The sequence below is a fragment of the Pangasianodon hypophthalmus genome, chromosome 24, assembly GCF_027358585.1.
Source record: "Pangasianodon hypophthalmus isolate fPanHyp1 chromosome 24, fPanHyp1.pri, whole genome shotgun sequence".
NCBI classification, from domain to species: domain Eukaryota; kingdom Metazoa; phylum Chordata; class Actinopteri; order Siluriformes; family Pangasiidae; genus Pangasianodon; species Pangasianodon hypophthalmus.
In genome coordinates, this window is record NC_069733.1 from 6,294,058 (window position 1) to 6,308,811 (window position 14,754).

The window sequence follows — 14,754 nt, forward strand, 5'->3', positions numbered from 1 at the left end:
GTAGTATGTGTTTGAAGAATTATGTAGGTAAGGATCTAGTACAGAGGTTAATGATTTTGTTGAGGAAATTAGTGAAATTATTTCGGTCTCTCAAAAAGGAGTAAAGAATACTAATCACTTATCTGATGTGGTTATATAGTCAGTTTTAAATTAATAGATTAAAATGGATTTAAATTAATAGTCTGAATTTTTTTACCTAATATTTTAATTTTTGTCATTGAAAAAATTCATAATGTCATCACTACTGTTGTTTTTTGTGCTCCTGTGGTGGTCTGAACATTGACTCTAAGCATTCAGTTGCTTGATCGAGGTCTGTGGGGTCAGGCGGTGATCCAATCGAGGTTGAAAACTCTGGGAGATTATTGATAAAACTTTGTGTAGTAGCTGATGTGAATGTACATTTGATGCAGTAGTGCTGTGAAGTGCATATATTATGACTAAGACACATTTTCAAAGAGATGAGGTAATGATCTGAGATAGCTTCAGACTGGGGTAGTGTGACAATATTTTCTATATTATTCAGTATTAAATCAATAATCTTCCCGGTGTTGTTTGCATTTTCTAGTAATTTACTGTAGACTCTCTCAGTGCTAAACATGTAAACATGTATAAAACATAAAAATGCATAGTGTTTACTAGTAAAATACTGCAGAAAAATAAAACAGCAATTTATTGTTAATATTACCAATAAAATTACAGCATCTTTTACAGTATTATCGCACTGTGTCCATTTTCAAATAAACTCTAGAACTGAAATGCTGCTCCACTTACAATTTATGGAAGCCAAAGGTGGAGGTGCTCCTGTCCCTTGAGGCCACCTCTAAGAGACCACAACACGTCTAAAACACCTAGAATTTGCAATATCCAGACAGACTTTTCCAATTCCGCAATTCCTCTCTTATATTATATATTTTTAATTGTTTACTTAAAAAGTATGACATTAACCGGTTTTCACTGTGAAATGATTTCTATATTCTTAGTAGTGAGTTCCCTCCATGCTGTACTGAGCACACACATACTGTATGTCATAGAACAAATGAAAAGGAAAGGGCAAACAAAGATTATCAGCTTTCTAACATCTGTGCAGATGGTTCATGAGTAAAAATTGGGGCAGCTATGAGCAGTTTGGAATCAGGGCACACAGTCCCCACTGAGATGAGTCTCCTATGCTACAACTATAGCCACAGAGTGATTCTTGTGAATATTAATTTTACATTGGATATGATGCAGATGATCAAAGGTTTTTCAGAATTAGATTTTGGAAATTGGAGGTAACCTTTTACAAGTTGATGCCATTATATTATCAAGAATTTTTGTTCTATAGATGTTGTTGTCTACAACAACAACTCTACAGAGTGAATCATGTGTATAGAAAAATCTTACATAGAAGGTGATGCAGACAATCAAAAGTCTTTGAGAATTTTTTTCCCACAGATTTTGATATTGACCAAAAAAATCACACTTACATTTTTGCATGCTCATTGTTATACATCTGTGACAATGTGTGAAACAACAAAATCCTAGTTGGGTAGAAAAACAGATGAACATTGTTGAAAACCTGAAATGCCATTCAGCACTAACCTGAGTATGATCTGTGAGTTGCCCACCACTGCACAGATGCTTTTCACATCAGCTCATAAATTCAACATTGTTCCATACTATATGAATTAAAGTCCAAAGGCAGCATCCTCTATAATGCATCTGCTTTAAAATCTTAGGCCACATCTCACTAATAAAATATTACAAATATTTTTTTCGTACTCATCTCTGTAAATTTAACATAAAGTGGACATGGCTACTCATTCCTGTTCACAGAACTGCATGCATGCAAAATTCTGAACATTCCTGAAATAATTCAACATATGGCATAACATTAATGCAGAATGCTGTTAATCTGAGGCCATGCTTTCATTTCTGAACATCCAACAAAAGATCAATAAATCAATAAATAAAAAATGTACTGCTTGAGGTTCAGTGAGAAGGAGGAGGTAAAATATTCAAGTCTAAAACATTCAAGTGTTTGCTTTTTTCACTCAATTCAATACTTAGGGGGGATGACCACAACCGACTCCCCCCTTTTAGGTCTCCAAATTAGCACCTGAGCATCATTGGCATTGGGTTTCACCAAGGCATTGGGTGGGATGGGTTCATTTGTAGCCAAGATCTCTGGCTGTTCCTGAGCAAGATGATCCATGAGGCGAGCTCTCTGTCCCAGGGGCTTCTTGGGATCCACCTCAATAGCGAGCTGCATCCTCCAGCGAATGGTCCTGAGCAGTACCATCTCAGCTGAGGCCTCGTTCATGGCCACCAGCCAGGTGGTGAAGCGCTGGTCTCTCTGGATGGAGCTCAAAAGTGGCGGGACACTGGTGGTGCCTGTGGGGATGCTCCATGTCACACTGGGGCAGAAGTTGTCGTTCATGCTCACAGTGAGGGTGGTGCTCCTCTTGGTGGGTCCTACGATGGTGTACATCTCAGTGGTACAGCCATACCATGGGTAGTTCACTCCATCTGAATCACTGATGGCCTTGATGCGTCCATCTCTCAGCTCAGGGAGCTCCCAGCTCGATCTACAGAAGTGAGAGTTACGCAAATAAATGGAAGTTCTAAATTGAAACTGAAACACTCTCTATAAAGTAAAATGTCTCCACATTAGTTGTTGCTATCCATGTTTTGTTTGATTAGCTTTCTTTATATTGTTTGTAGTAACCACCATAGTCGAGACAGTGTCTCAAAATTAAAACTTACTGTAAATGATCAAGTATATTGTCCCATATGAGGTAAACATATAATAGTAGACTCCTAAATAGAGTAATCCTTTTGCATAAATGAATTACTGCAATACTTGGAGCAAGGTCATCTATTGTGGAAGTCCATCTCATTGTTCTGAAAAAGTAAAATGACTGCATTTGGCTGACACATGAGCATGCTAAAAAATACTTACTTTTGTAATGCTTGGGGTGTGTTCAATTTTTCTCCCATTAAGGAAACAATCCCAGGAAATTGGTGCATAAACATTACTAACATCCTGACTAACCATTCTTGTTAATGCCCACTGAAACGTCATGCTGCCTAAAAAAACATATTTTTGTCTTTATCAAATATAAACACAGAGTTATGTAGAAATCAATTGATTATTTAGCCCCTTTTTAAAGAACTATCGATTGCTATTAATTCTGTTTTGTCATTTTGATCTGTCCCCATTAAATGAATTCCAAATACTTTGTCTTTGTGGATTTATGATTAATAGGGGTACAACTGTGTTCATTTATACATAAATTGATTATTGTTAGATTGGTGCCTTTTTAATACGTACATTCCTTCTTCTCCATAGTAATTGAAGAAATCCATTTGGTTGCATGCCTGGATCCAGCCCACAGTCCAAATTTCTTTACGGACCACTGGTGGCACCTGCACACGGGCAGCAGCTCTAAAGTAGGGTGTACGGTACCTCAGTACTACATTGGATGATTCGTCAATGACAGTAGGATTAGAATCGATAGAGGTGTTCAGTTCGAGGACTCTGATGTTTTCGTAAAAATGTGTGCCCGCACTCTGCATGCACCCCATGGTGGTGACGGTCAGGTCTATTAGCATCCATCAGTCTTAAAGAAGCAGCATTCACATTATTAGGGATACATATTTTTAGTTATAGACTTAATACTCTTTGCACTACCAATAACATTATGTAGCAGGTGTATATGCATATGTACCTCTAAGAGCAAATATGTTAGATCAACAGGTACACGCAATCAGATATAGACTTCTGAGTCAAAATCACTAACTAGTTTTGCAGTAGGCTCCAAAAGGCAGTAATATGATATGAAAATGTAATGTCTGTAAATAGAACAATCTATAAAAGGATTATTAAAACACCACTAACTTCACATTATTAATTAATATGTTGTAAACTACAGCAGTAACATTCAAATAATGTTCGAATACTATTCAAAGTCGACATGGTGTCACCTCAGATGTACATCCAATAAATAATAAATAATAAAAGTTGTGCAAAAGTCCAAGTAACACCTGCTACACGGAGTCCTCAAGCAATGCATGAAGAGCAGTTGCACTAATAGCAGTAGCAGCAGTGTGCTGTGCTGAACGAGGCGCTGAACTCCGCTGCTCTCCACCTTAATAACCTCCACCACGGGATGGCGAGAAGAAATCAAATCTCCATGCACTCAGTTCAGCTCGAGCCCGAGCTCGACATCAGGGCTGTAAGTTAAAGTGACACTTTCTGAAGTGGCAGTGAATAGATGTTCTGCTGTTTCCCTCGGGATGGCTGAGGGAGTTAAACTGCAAGTCGCGCTACTTCATTTCGCGCTTGTGCTATTAAAGGCTCGGCACGTTCCCTGGCGTGTAACGAAACCCTTCAGCTGTCAGGCTTTATTTCTCTCTCTCTCTCTCTCTCTCTCTCTCGCTCAAGCGGCTTAGATTAGACTTCCCTTCCCTTCTGAAGGCCCCCCTGCATCCTGGGTAATGTAGTTTTAAAGACAGTAAATTATGGCAAAGCAACACTTTATTATTGAGGTTAATTATAATCATACAGTCTTAATGGATAAAGCATAAAGCATAAAGATAAGCCAAGACAGAATAGTTTGCATTCTCCATTGTTTCTGGATGAAAAAATGGAAATTGTACTCACACTGTACAATTTTATTGGTTCATCTTCATTAACTACTTTATCCTGGACAGGGTTGGTGGATCCAGAGCCTATTTCCTATTCCTGTCTTTTCAGGGGCGTGAGAAAGTGGATTCAAAGATGCTGAATATAATGCTCATGCCCCATTCCTCCCTATTAAGACTAATTTTATGTTACTGTTCAATCTGCAGTATCACTGGGTTCTACTCTTTGGCTTGTTATTATTCTTGCCACAGTTGACTTTGTCTTTGAACAGATATTGGGGTCTATTGTTAAAGTTGGACTGTTACAGCAGGGTGTATTCCCACCTTGTGCCCACTGGTGAGAATATACCGAGGCCAGTCCTGTGTACAGTAAGTTCTATCAAGTGTTATGTGGAGTGAAGACCAGTTCCTGTCACTGATGAGCCGTTTGTGTCCCTTGGGGAGCACTATATAGTCTACAGGTTAGCCTGTCTAAAGGCAGGAGAGGCATAGCACTAAGGGGTTTAATATTCTACTACATTTATCACTCCTGATTCTACTTGTCAGGTGATTACCAACACCTTCATGAGATGAATTTGTGGTGTTAGAAGGAAAACACAAATCTATGTTGATATTTACAAGCTATATGTATTTTTTTAATCCATTCATTTATTCATCTTCAGTAACAGCTTTATCCTGGTCAGGGTTGAGTTGGATCCAGCATCTATCCCAGGAACACAAGGCATGAAGCAGGAATACACCCTGTATGGGACTCCAATCCATCTAGGGACACCATGAACACCTACACTCACACTCAGACTCATTCACACCAAGGGGAATCTTAGCATAGCCAATCCACCTACTTGCATGTTTTTGGGAGGAAACCAGAGAACCTGGAGGAAACTGACACAGACACAGGGAGAACATGCACAGAAACTCCACACAGACAGTAAGTGGAGCTCAGCAGCAAACAGGGAACCCTGGAGCTGTGAGGCAGCAAAGCTACCTGCAGCACTACCACTCCTCCCACTCACTCTTAGGTCTATATCCAACACTAACGCTAACTAACCAGAATGCACTTTACAGGATTCATTTAGAGAAACACTCTTTAAAAAGGTTCCTTATGGTTTATTTGGATAGTTAATGTTTTTTTTCTCTAAGAGTTCTACATAAAATATTTACGGCTTTCCCTAGAAGAACAAACTTTTTTTTTTTTTTTTTTATCTTTTTAAAAACATCTTTTACTGCATTTGCATGTCATGTATACAGCATCTTGCCCCGGCCCCCACTGTGACGTCACAGCCATAAGGTCATGTGACTTCAACCACACGTTCTCACTACGGTGACTTAAATAAATAAACACAAGCTACTTTTGTCCAACACTACCTAAACTAACTCTAAACAATCTGACTGTATTGAAATCTCGTCAAGCAGTAGATTTACTATTCAATAAAAATAAAAAATAGGTAACAAAGTATCTGAATATTTTGTTAGCAGTGGACTGTTGCACACTTTTGGAGATACTTGTAAAGTTTTTTATTATTATTATTCGTTTGCACAGAAGAGCTAGGTGGTGTAAATGTAAATGTAAAACACCCTTCGCTGGCTGTGAGCACAGTATGAAACCGCTATGTGGGTGCATTTCATGAAGCCAGTCAGTTGGCGTGTCTATTTATAGGAATAGACTGGAATAGAACTCGCAAGAGTTACAACAGGGCAACACACGATCTGGGCATGGACATGGTGGACCGGTTACCTGGCCACTCTGCACAAAATAATCAGACACTCAGACAAAACAAACACTGGAGTCTACGCTAAACCCTGGCCTAGGAGATCAGAATGCCTACGAGCCAAACTAGATCTAGGGCGAGAGAGCGGAACAACGTGCTGAACAGAGCGGAGTTCATGTCTCTCCAGCAGCCGCTGAGGAGCAGCAGTAATGCCGAAGCTCGTGCGCGGAGGCCGTCGCACAAACCGCCGCAGTTCGCACACGCGAGCGGCGGAAGCAGCGCGCAGCAAGAGCCGGGAGACAGCAGCAAGGACAGAAAAGAGCTCCCGGAGGAGGACTGCATGCAGCTCAACCCGTCCTTCAAGGGCATCGCGATGAACTCTCTGCTGGCCATAGATATCTGCATGTCAAAGCGACTCGGCGTGTGCGCGCACGCGACATCGTCATGGGGCAGCGCGCGCGCCATGGTCAAACTGCTCGCGCTCACCGGCCACGGCATCCCGTGGATCATCGGCACGCTGGTGTGTCTCACCAGGAGCAACACACTAGCTGGCCAGGAGGTTTTAATCAATTTGCTGCTTGGTGAGTTTTACAGCCCGGCAAAACCCCACGGTGTTGAATGAACAGCTGCAGTGCTCATTTGTGACCGGCTGGAAACAAATGAACGCTGAATGAGTCAAATAAACATCGTGTTAATTCGACATCGGGGATTTTGCTATGAACAGTAATTAACTCTGACATCCTTTAACCAGTAGCTACACTCGTGCTAAACATGCGCACTTAAGATGGACATCTAATACACTGCTGCTCACTGCTGATGGACCGTTCAGCGTGAATCGATTCTGTACGACCGACTCTTTTGAGTGAGCCGTGTCGATTCACAAGCACGAGCGAACATGCAAAACATACAGTTTTAAAACCTGCACACCGTGATGTCTTCCGAGTGATTCTTCAGAGTAGATGTAATTGACATCAACTTCTGAGAGGATAAGCAAGCAATACGCTACTTTTTAGATTCACTAAACAGATTTCTGGATGTCCACTGCGAGTCCTGAATCAAACGAATCAAAACTCAAATAATTCGATTCACTAAAAGGGATAGATCGAAAGAATCGAATCAGAGTAGTAATGAACATCCATTTTATGCAGAATTAAAGCAATTAAGTAACGCCATGAATAGACCAAGAAATATTCATTCATTCAATCACTCAGTCATTCATCTTCAGTAAGCCTCTGGCAGCAGATGAATTATGGACCAGTAAAACACCAAAAAGATAACTAAGCATTAGTTGTATTGGAGATTAATTTGCATTGTATCAATTTGTATTAGATAATCACATCACGGATAAGCATCATAGTCACAAAATCAACAACAACAACAACAAAAACAAGACAGTTTATAGCATACATAATAAAGGAGGTTTTGAGGATGCTGTTAGGTTTGTGGGTCAGTAGATATGGGAATATAGAAGGGACAGAGAGAGGGAGAGAGAGAGCCTTGTAACCTGCTCCTTGGTTTATTGTGCTGATTTCTCAGCTGACATATTACCAACAGTCAAGAGCTTTATGTTCTACTTAGTATAATTTCTTTCTGTTGACACTTTTCCCCAATTGGATTTACCCCAGAAATAATTTCATATTCTGTGTTAAAATTAGACTCCCATTAGTGCTGTCTGCACATGTGATAATGAATATGTACCAAACTTCTCTTTTCACTTCCAGCTCTCTTATTGGATGTGATGACGGTGGCAGGAATGCAGAAGTTGGTGAAACGCAAAGGACCCTGGGAGATGCCCCCCAGTTTCTTTGACTACCTGGCCATGGACACCTACTCCTTCCCAGCAGCCCATGCGAGCCGGGCAGTCATGGTGTCTAAGTTCTTGTTAGCACACTTGGTTCTTGCAGTTCCTTTGCGCATTTTGCTTGTTCTGTGGGCTGTGCTGGTGGGTATGTCACGTGTACTGCTGGGTCGCCACCACCTCACAGACGTAGGATGTGGCTTTGCTTTAGGATTTCTCCATTACAGTCTAGTGGAGATGGTGTGGTTGTCTTCCAGCACGTGTCAGGCTTTAATCTCTATTGGGACACTTAACTGGAGCCCCCTGTATTGATCAATGTGTGATTACCTGCAGCCTTTTAATCAGGCTAAAATCTGTTGGCCCAGTGCCTGTACTGCAGAGTTATAGCGATATTGCATTTGTGCATTTGTGCATATTTGGAGAGAATCTAAAGTAGTTTTGAAACTACTTTAAACATTTTATACTCTGGAGGCATTAGGGATGCACACAGGCTGGAAATTTGATGTAAACATAGCAAGCTCCATGCAATGAATTCTACTGTTTTGCATGGTTATAAGGCAAAAACATCTACTTGCAATCAATATGATGATTTGCTTTGCTTTTTTGTTTTGTGTTATTGCTGTTCTGAGTGAGAGAATGTTTGCTCAGGGATTTTTGCAACAGCAATATACAGTGTCATATAAAATCTGTTTTATCTGGAATTGGATATCATTTTAGAACAAAACTTCAAATATTGGCAGTAAAAGGAAAAAAGCTTGCTTTTGGAAAAAAAAGTCTACACATGTAATGCACATTACTGGAGCTGTTGAACATACCTGTAAGACGTATGATTTACTATAAGGATTTGACAGAAGCATTATACTGTGTGTTTATATAAAGAGAGAGAGAGAGAGAGAGAGAGAGAGAGAGACCTTTATATTGTTTACTTATGATCCTAAAGTATGCAAGAATGTTTGATAAATCCAGAAGAGTATTTTATGGTGAAAACATAATGCATTGTTTCAGTATAAATAATTATACAACCACTGTCTTTTTTGAATAAAGTTTGGGATGCAACCATCTGCATGTTATCATTGGCTGTCATTTTATAAAGTCCAAACTTACAAGTGGGACAACACCACCCAATAATTAATAATGCAATAAAGTATTTAATTTAATTTAATTTAATTTAATTTAATTTAATTTAATTTAATTTAATTTAATTTAATTTAATTTAATTTAAAATACAGAACAACTGTCAACAATGCCAAAGTGTTAGCCTATTATATATTATCTCTATACTTCCTTATAACTATGTCTTATTGTTGTGTTCTAATTATATCCAGTTAATACAAAACCCTGTCATGTGCACATAGAAAGGGAGAAAAATTGTCTCCTGTGATTAGCTGACAGTCACTAACTTTTGTAGCAGTGCTGAGGATTTCACAGCTGTCTTTGTCACTCTGTTTCCTCTCTATAGCAGTTATCAGGTAACACTAGTGGTGCTGAACTCTGACTCAGCAGGCTATAAATACAAGTCCTCACTCCATGTTATTTCAACCAGCTGGAGAATATCACTGAGCACTATTCACTACACTGTCAGAGACAATGAACAGAATCACTAGATAGTGGGAGTGTAATAGGTAGTCCAAAGAAAAAAGCAAAGCAGTATTTCAGACTGTGAATTAAGAGAGGGCTTGGAAGTGTAATTAAAGAGACTAATTAAGATTTTACCTCTCCAAAGAAATATAAAACAAAGGTTGGTGAGGTTCTTAAAAGTGACATTTATAGCACTGTGCTGTTGAATTCTCAAATCTGATTGGTTAGAAGGTGTAGATTAATTTTCTATAACAGCAGCTCTGACAACAGTGCCACCTGTAATTCAAATCATACATGGTGAACTTTAATTATATGGTGAAGTTTTATGTACTGAAACATTTATGTAAGGCGTATGGAAGGAGTCATGGGTAGTGTGTTGCAAGTCAGTAAGTCTTCTGCTATAGGAGAGTCTTCAGCACAGACAAGCTCAATAGCTGCGTTTTTCTTTACGTCAGGGGAGTGAAGATGAGACTGATGAATGAATGACTCTTTATAGCTACTATAACATAACTGATAACAGGAATGAACTTGGCACAGTGTGTCTTTCTTTAATAAATTTTAAAAAATTGTGATCTTGGCCAAACTGTTGTGGTATATGAGGAATTAAACACTTCAGGATGTGCTGTTAGTGTAAATTAATCAACTTTGGGGTTGTACCTTATGTTATCTGTTGACAGTTCAGCAAGCTTGATATCTGTGAAGAGAAAACGTAATGATCTAGGCACAGCTGTCTATGTGGAGAAGCTAGCTAGCAGTGTAATTTAGTTATGTTTTGCTACAGAGGAGAGTTTCTGGAATATTTCTGAAATCCCACATTATATTGCAATGTAGCTGCGTCCAAATGATGAAGTCTAGGAGACAGACATCCATGATGAGCTTTACTGTTTTAGGGAATAGATACTAGGGGGCCATTTTGGACAGAAAGTGTGTTAACTGAAGCGCAGGCTTTTGTTGTATGATCCGGCTGAATCCCTGTACAAACCCTGAGAGAATAGAGCTGAGCACATGAAAAATAATTCTCACAAAGTGGAACACAAATAGCTTCCTACTGGCCATGTAATGCACTACACAGCTCACTGAAGGTGTTGTTGTATTTTAGAGTGCTTTTACAGAGAAAGAAAGGAGCCAGTGAGGTTTAGACCTGTCTAGTCGAAAAGGCATACGTGCCAAAAAAATATTAATTACTGTCTACAACTAGTGTGCAGTACGTCATATATAGTCATAATAGTGTGCTGTGAGGCATACTGCTGTGATTTGGGATACAGCCTATACAGGCAACTCAGCTGAAGCTTGATTTACGCAGTGACGTAACTTCCGCACTTCCGGCTTGCAACGTGAAGCGAGTGAGACCAAAGAAAGTCAACTCTTACTCTGAAACAGTAGTTAGCAGGAGTTGGGCGCTGTAGTAACTCTAGATAAGTCGCGCAATCTGTTATAAAACCAAAGAAGCTCCGAGGGAATATGGCTGAGAGTGACTGGGATACAGTGACCGTGCTGAGGAAGAAAGGATCCGCGTCGCAGGCCAAATCCAAACAGGTTCATATGCTAACGTTAATGTTACAGCTAGCAGGTCAGCACGCTTACTGTGGCAGATAATTACCAACAAACTGCCGGTTTTTATAGTATTGTATATATCCATGTGTATTGTTTAGCCGACATGATTTAAAGAAAGATCACTAGCTAGGCGCGACTCTTTAGCCTGACTCTGTTTTCTGTTTAGCTAGTGAGCTAACTGAGCTGAGTGTGTGTCTGATGAAATATTTGTTTGCAGGCAGTAACTGCAGCCCAGAGACGAGGAGCGGAGGTGGAAACTACAAAGAAGTGTAAGACACCTGACTTTCACCTGAGTCCTGTGTTCTTCCTCGACTAGGGTTGCAAACTTTATTGTGTGCTCCCAAACCAGATGACGTCATTGTCTTTTGCATTTTTGAGACACATAATAAAACAGACTCCTGAGAGAGACACGTCACTCTGACGTCAGAAATTCTCTCCAAAATGTCCTGTTGTGCTGTTGGGTGTCAGACTCTGTTCATATACATATTTTTGAATATCGAATATTGTCTGTGGGGTTTTTTTAAGTGTCGGTGTGTGCAGTGTGTGGGATCTTTGTGTTACTGTGTGTTGCTTTTCTTTGCAGGGGCTGCAGGTCAGAATAAACAGCATGTTGTAACTAAAAACACAGCCAAACTGGACAGAGAAACAGAGGAGCTCCATCACGAGCGCGTACCTCTGGAGGTGGGCAAAGTCATACAGCAGGGCCGGCAAAACAAAGGCTTAACCCAGAAGGACCTGGCCACAGTAAGTACTGCTGTAGAAAATCATACACGTCTTTCAGGAAGCAATTCACTGACAAATTAATGAGGGTTGTTTTTGTGCTATGAGTTAATCATTGACCAAGATATAATTTAACTGGAGTTTACTACTAGTACATCATGATAGGGATGATATGAATGTTGTGTTTTCTTCAGAAAATTAATGAGAAGCCACAAGTAATTGCAGATTATGAATCAGGAAAAGCCATCCCCAATAATCAAGTAATGGGAAAGATTGAGAGAGCTATCGGTACGATTTCACATTTTTTATTCTTTTGAAAGCTTTGATATTTTGTTTCTAGAAGCCTGATGTATGTGTCCACTGTGTTTCCACTGTATTCTGGTGATTTGCAGGACTTAAACTGCGTGGAAGGGAAATTGGGCAGCCCCTCGACCCAGGGCCCAAGAAGAAATGAACAAAAAATCCTCGAAATCCACCACTTAGCATGCAGAATCCCTCAGACTATTCTGGCCTTACAGTCCGTTTCCACATGCTGCTGCCTCATTAATTCCCTTTAAAACAGTAATAAAACTGCTTATTTAAGTGGTGGACCAAATGTCAATTCACTGACAATATAATGAAATGAAAGCATCTTTTCTTACATAATACTGGTCTTTTTTTCCCTTTAATTTGGACAGACTGAAGTGTCTCCTGTTGTGTACATTTACATAATTTTATGCTTGCCTTGAAGTTTAAATAAATTTTGGCATTTGATTTAATCTCCCTACGTGTCGGTTTGTTTAACATTTTACAAACGTAAAATTGAAACATTGAAATAAATTACTCGGTTCTGGTTTGACACAATTTGATTTGAATTGGTTGTTTCAGATAATGATGGCAAAATCTTCATGTGATTTGAAAACTAGGCATGGAGAGTTGTGTATTTATTGCACTCATGCCTTCACAGCACTAGTGCCAGTTTCTAATAAAACATGTTGCTCTTACTAATGGAGGCATTAACTGCAAATAAACAGAGGCCAAAAGTGCAGTATTGATGAATGACTGCAAAAAAGTATTTGGACATATTTTGGTTATAATATTTTGTAGGTAGCCTTTCACACATTCTTATTTGGTGTATTTTGATGTCGTTTACCAGCCAGTTCCTACTACAGCATTCACACTTACTCCGTTTACATGCAGCCTAATAATCTGTTAATAATCCGCCTGATAGCTCAGTAGGAATAGAAAATATTCACGCAAACACCTCGATCGGATTAAAGTAAACCGACTGAGACCAATCCGAATGAAATTTCTATCCGATTGAACGAGGTGGATAATCATTTTAATAATCCGTGAAATAGAAGAGGACTAGCCATGTAAACGCCTGTGTCTGTTTACTTTCTCTGTTGGAATCAGCCTGTCGTTCTGCGCATGCGTGTTTGAGTCACGCAAGAAAATACAGCTCATGTTAGATTTTAATCTAGTTAAAAAATAAATTTAAGGTTGGATTCAAACTAACCGTAACTGACCTCGGTTCAGCGTTTAATATTCGCCAGACATTCACATGCACAGAGTGAAAACTGTAACATATTGGTAACATTAGAGAATAAATAAAAGCATTACATAACTGAGGATTGTCTATCGAGTGTCCAGTTTAGGATACATATAAACACTGGCAGTTGGAAGGAATTCACTCCGAGTGGCCAAAAAAATTGCTCTACAAAGTACAAAGTCCCGGAACTATAAATCGGACTCGATGTTTCAGACGGACCCAAGCCGAGAGGGACACTGTTGCCACAGGCAGCACTTGGCGTTGCTTTGCTGGATTATCAATGCTGTCAGCCTTTCACTTTCAAAACATGGAGTTAATAAGCGGAGACTGTCTATAAAACCGTCATACGTAAATCCCTTCTCCAGGAGCCGAGCAGTGGAGCTTATTTCGGGCTGAAACCTGCCGTTCCGGACTCACTGCATCGAGTTTAATGCATACGGAGCTGGATAAACAAGCTAACGTTAGCATGTAACTACAGCATTAGTTTACACGGCAAAACGCAGTGCGGGTGCATTTATATGGATTAACAGCTGTTTGTTTACGAAGCGGCTGTATTTGATTAAAGCACCGACGGTAGCACTGATTGACCCTGGCTGTGTTTTTAAAGCGAGGAGCGCTCTGACATGTCCTACAGTCACCTCTCACCACAGACCCGTCCTTCCCTCACCAGCACTGGGCATCATGACAGAGAGAGTTCCTCTGGCCGAGAAGGCCATGTCGGAGGGGTTCGCTCGGCTCCGGTACAGAGACACTTCGCTGCTCATTTGGCAGCAGCAGCAGCTGGAGCTTGAGAAAACACCGACCAACTACCTGACGCGCAGCCGCAGCGCCTGGTACAGTCAGTACGGCAACCAGGCCGTGGTGGTGCGGGACAAGAGCGCGTTACACGAGCCCCAGAGCGGCTCCCGCATATGTTCTGTCATGTAACAGTGTCACGGGATTATAACAGTCCTTATTTATAGACAGAGCGACCAAGTCTCATGGCAGCTTCTGATACTGTCTTGGAAATAGTTGGACGCAACTAGAAATTTAATATGAAATGTATGTTCCTCATGTCTGATGATATTTCTGAGACTCTCAGGTGGCATACAAAAAAAACCAAACCAAAACAAACAAAAGCCCTGATAGGATTGGTTCATCAACTGAAAAGCCTGAGTGGTTTAATACACACCTCTGTGATGCAGTGTACCAGCTTTTCTTCAGTATTTTATATAATATTCACTCCAATAAGCACAAAA

At 40.1% G+C, this 14,754-nt stretch overlaps 4 protein-coding genes across 7 annotated transcripts; 3 read left to right on the forward strand and 1 right to left on the reverse strand.

The window, feature by feature from the left end:
• Nucleotides 1-644: 644 nt before the first annotated feature.
• On the reverse strand, nucleotides 645-4,409 carry fam78aa (family with sequence similarity 78 member Aa). Of its 3 annotated transcripts, none has more exons than XM_026939677.3 (3): nucleotides 4,027-4,409; nucleotides 3,314-3,427; nucleotides 645-2,567 (listed from the first exon to the last, which is right to left on the reverse strand). In XM_026939677.3, exons 1-3 carry the CDS (start codon nucleotides 4,053-4,055, stop codon nucleotides 2,039-2,041), a joined length of 672 nt encoding a protein of 223 aa, XP_026795478.1. In that variant the 5' UTR covers nucleotides 4,056-4,409; the 3' UTR covers nucleotides 645-2,038. The 3 variants fall into 3 exon arrangements, with proteins under 3 accessions (XP_026795478.1, XP_026795477.1, XP_053084844.1); XM_026939676.3 differs by having other exon boundaries at nucleotides 3,314-3,602; XM_053228869.1 differs by having other exon boundaries at nucleotides 3,314-3,455; nucleotides 4,027-4,407.
• A 1,811-nt stretch (nucleotides 4,410-6,220) lies between these two features.
• On the forward strand, nucleotides 6,221-9,194 carry plpp7a (phospholipid phosphatase 7a (inactive)). Its single transcript, XM_026939667.3, has 2 exons — nucleotides 6,221-6,916; nucleotides 8,057-9,194. The coding sequence occupies exons 1-2, from the start codon at nucleotides 6,445-6,447 to the stop codon at nucleotides 8,443-8,445; spliced, it is 861 nt and encodes a 286-aa protein (XP_026795468.1). The 5' UTR covers nucleotides 6,221-6,444; the 3' UTR covers nucleotides 8,446-9,194.
• A 1,808-nt stretch (nucleotides 9,195-11,002) lies between these two features.
• On the forward strand, nucleotides 11,003-12,743 carry edf1 (endothelial differentiation-related factor 1). Of its 2 annotated transcripts, XM_026939613.3 has the most exons (5): nucleotides 11,009-11,247; nucleotides 11,483-11,534; nucleotides 11,849-12,009; nucleotides 12,180-12,273; nucleotides 12,378-12,743. In XM_026939613.3, exons 1-5 carry the CDS (start codon nucleotides 11,173-11,175, stop codon nucleotides 12,437-12,439), a joined length of 444 nt encoding a protein of 147 aa, XP_026795414.1. In that variant the 5' UTR covers nucleotides 11,009-11,172; the 3' UTR covers nucleotides 12,440-12,743. The 2 variants fall into 2 exon arrangements, with proteins under 2 accessions (XP_053084845.1, XP_026795414.1); XM_053228870.1 differs by lacking the exon at nucleotides 12,180-12,273 and having other exon boundaries at nucleotides 11,003-11,247.
• Nucleotides 12,744-12,876: 133 nt separating this feature from the next.
• LOC113542476 (putative uncharacterized protein BRD3OS) lies at nucleotides 12,877-14,633 on the forward strand. Its single transcript, XM_026940046.3, has one exon. It carries the CDS (start codon nucleotides 14,198-14,200, stop codon nucleotides 14,441-14,443), a length of 246 nt encoding a protein of 81 aa, XP_026795847.3. The 5' UTR covers nucleotides 12,877-14,197; the 3' UTR covers nucleotides 14,444-14,633.
• Nucleotides 14,634-14,754: the final 121 nt, after the last annotated feature.

Bases quoted from the DNA above. Each gene is read 5' to 3' on its own strand.
- fam78aa (XM_026939676.3), bottom strand. From the start codon at position 3,594: ATGCTAATAGACCTGACCGTCACCACCATGGGGTGCATGCAGAGTGCG. The intron at 2,568-3,313 runs GTACGTATTAAA...TCACTTCTGTAG, and splicing joins TACTATGGAGAAGAAGGAAT to ATCGAGCTGGGAGCTCCCTG.
- plpp7a (XM_026939667.3), top strand. From the start codon at position 6,445: ATGCCTACGAGCCAAACTAGATCTAGGGCGAGAGAGCGGAACAACGTG. The intron at 6,917-8,056 runs GTGAGTTTTACA...TTTCACTTCCAG, and splicing joins TTTAATCAATTTGCTGCTTG to CTCTCTTATTGGATGTGATG.
- edf1 (XM_053228870.1), top strand. From the start codon at position 11,173: ATGGCTGAGAGTGACTGGGATACAGTGACCGTGCTGAGGAAGAAAGGA. The intron at 11,535-11,848 runs GTAAGACACCTG...TTTTCTTTGCAG, and splicing joins GGTGGAAACTACAAAGAAGT to GGGCTGCAGGTCAGAATAAA. The intron at 12,010-12,377 runs GTAAGTACTGCT...GGTGATTTGCAG, and splicing joins CCCAGAAGGACCTGGCCACA to GACTTAAACTGCGTGGAAGG.
- LOC113542476 (XM_026940046.3), top strand. From the start codon at position 14,198: ATGACAGAGAGAGTTCCTCTGGCCGAGAAGGCCATGTCGGAGGGGTTC.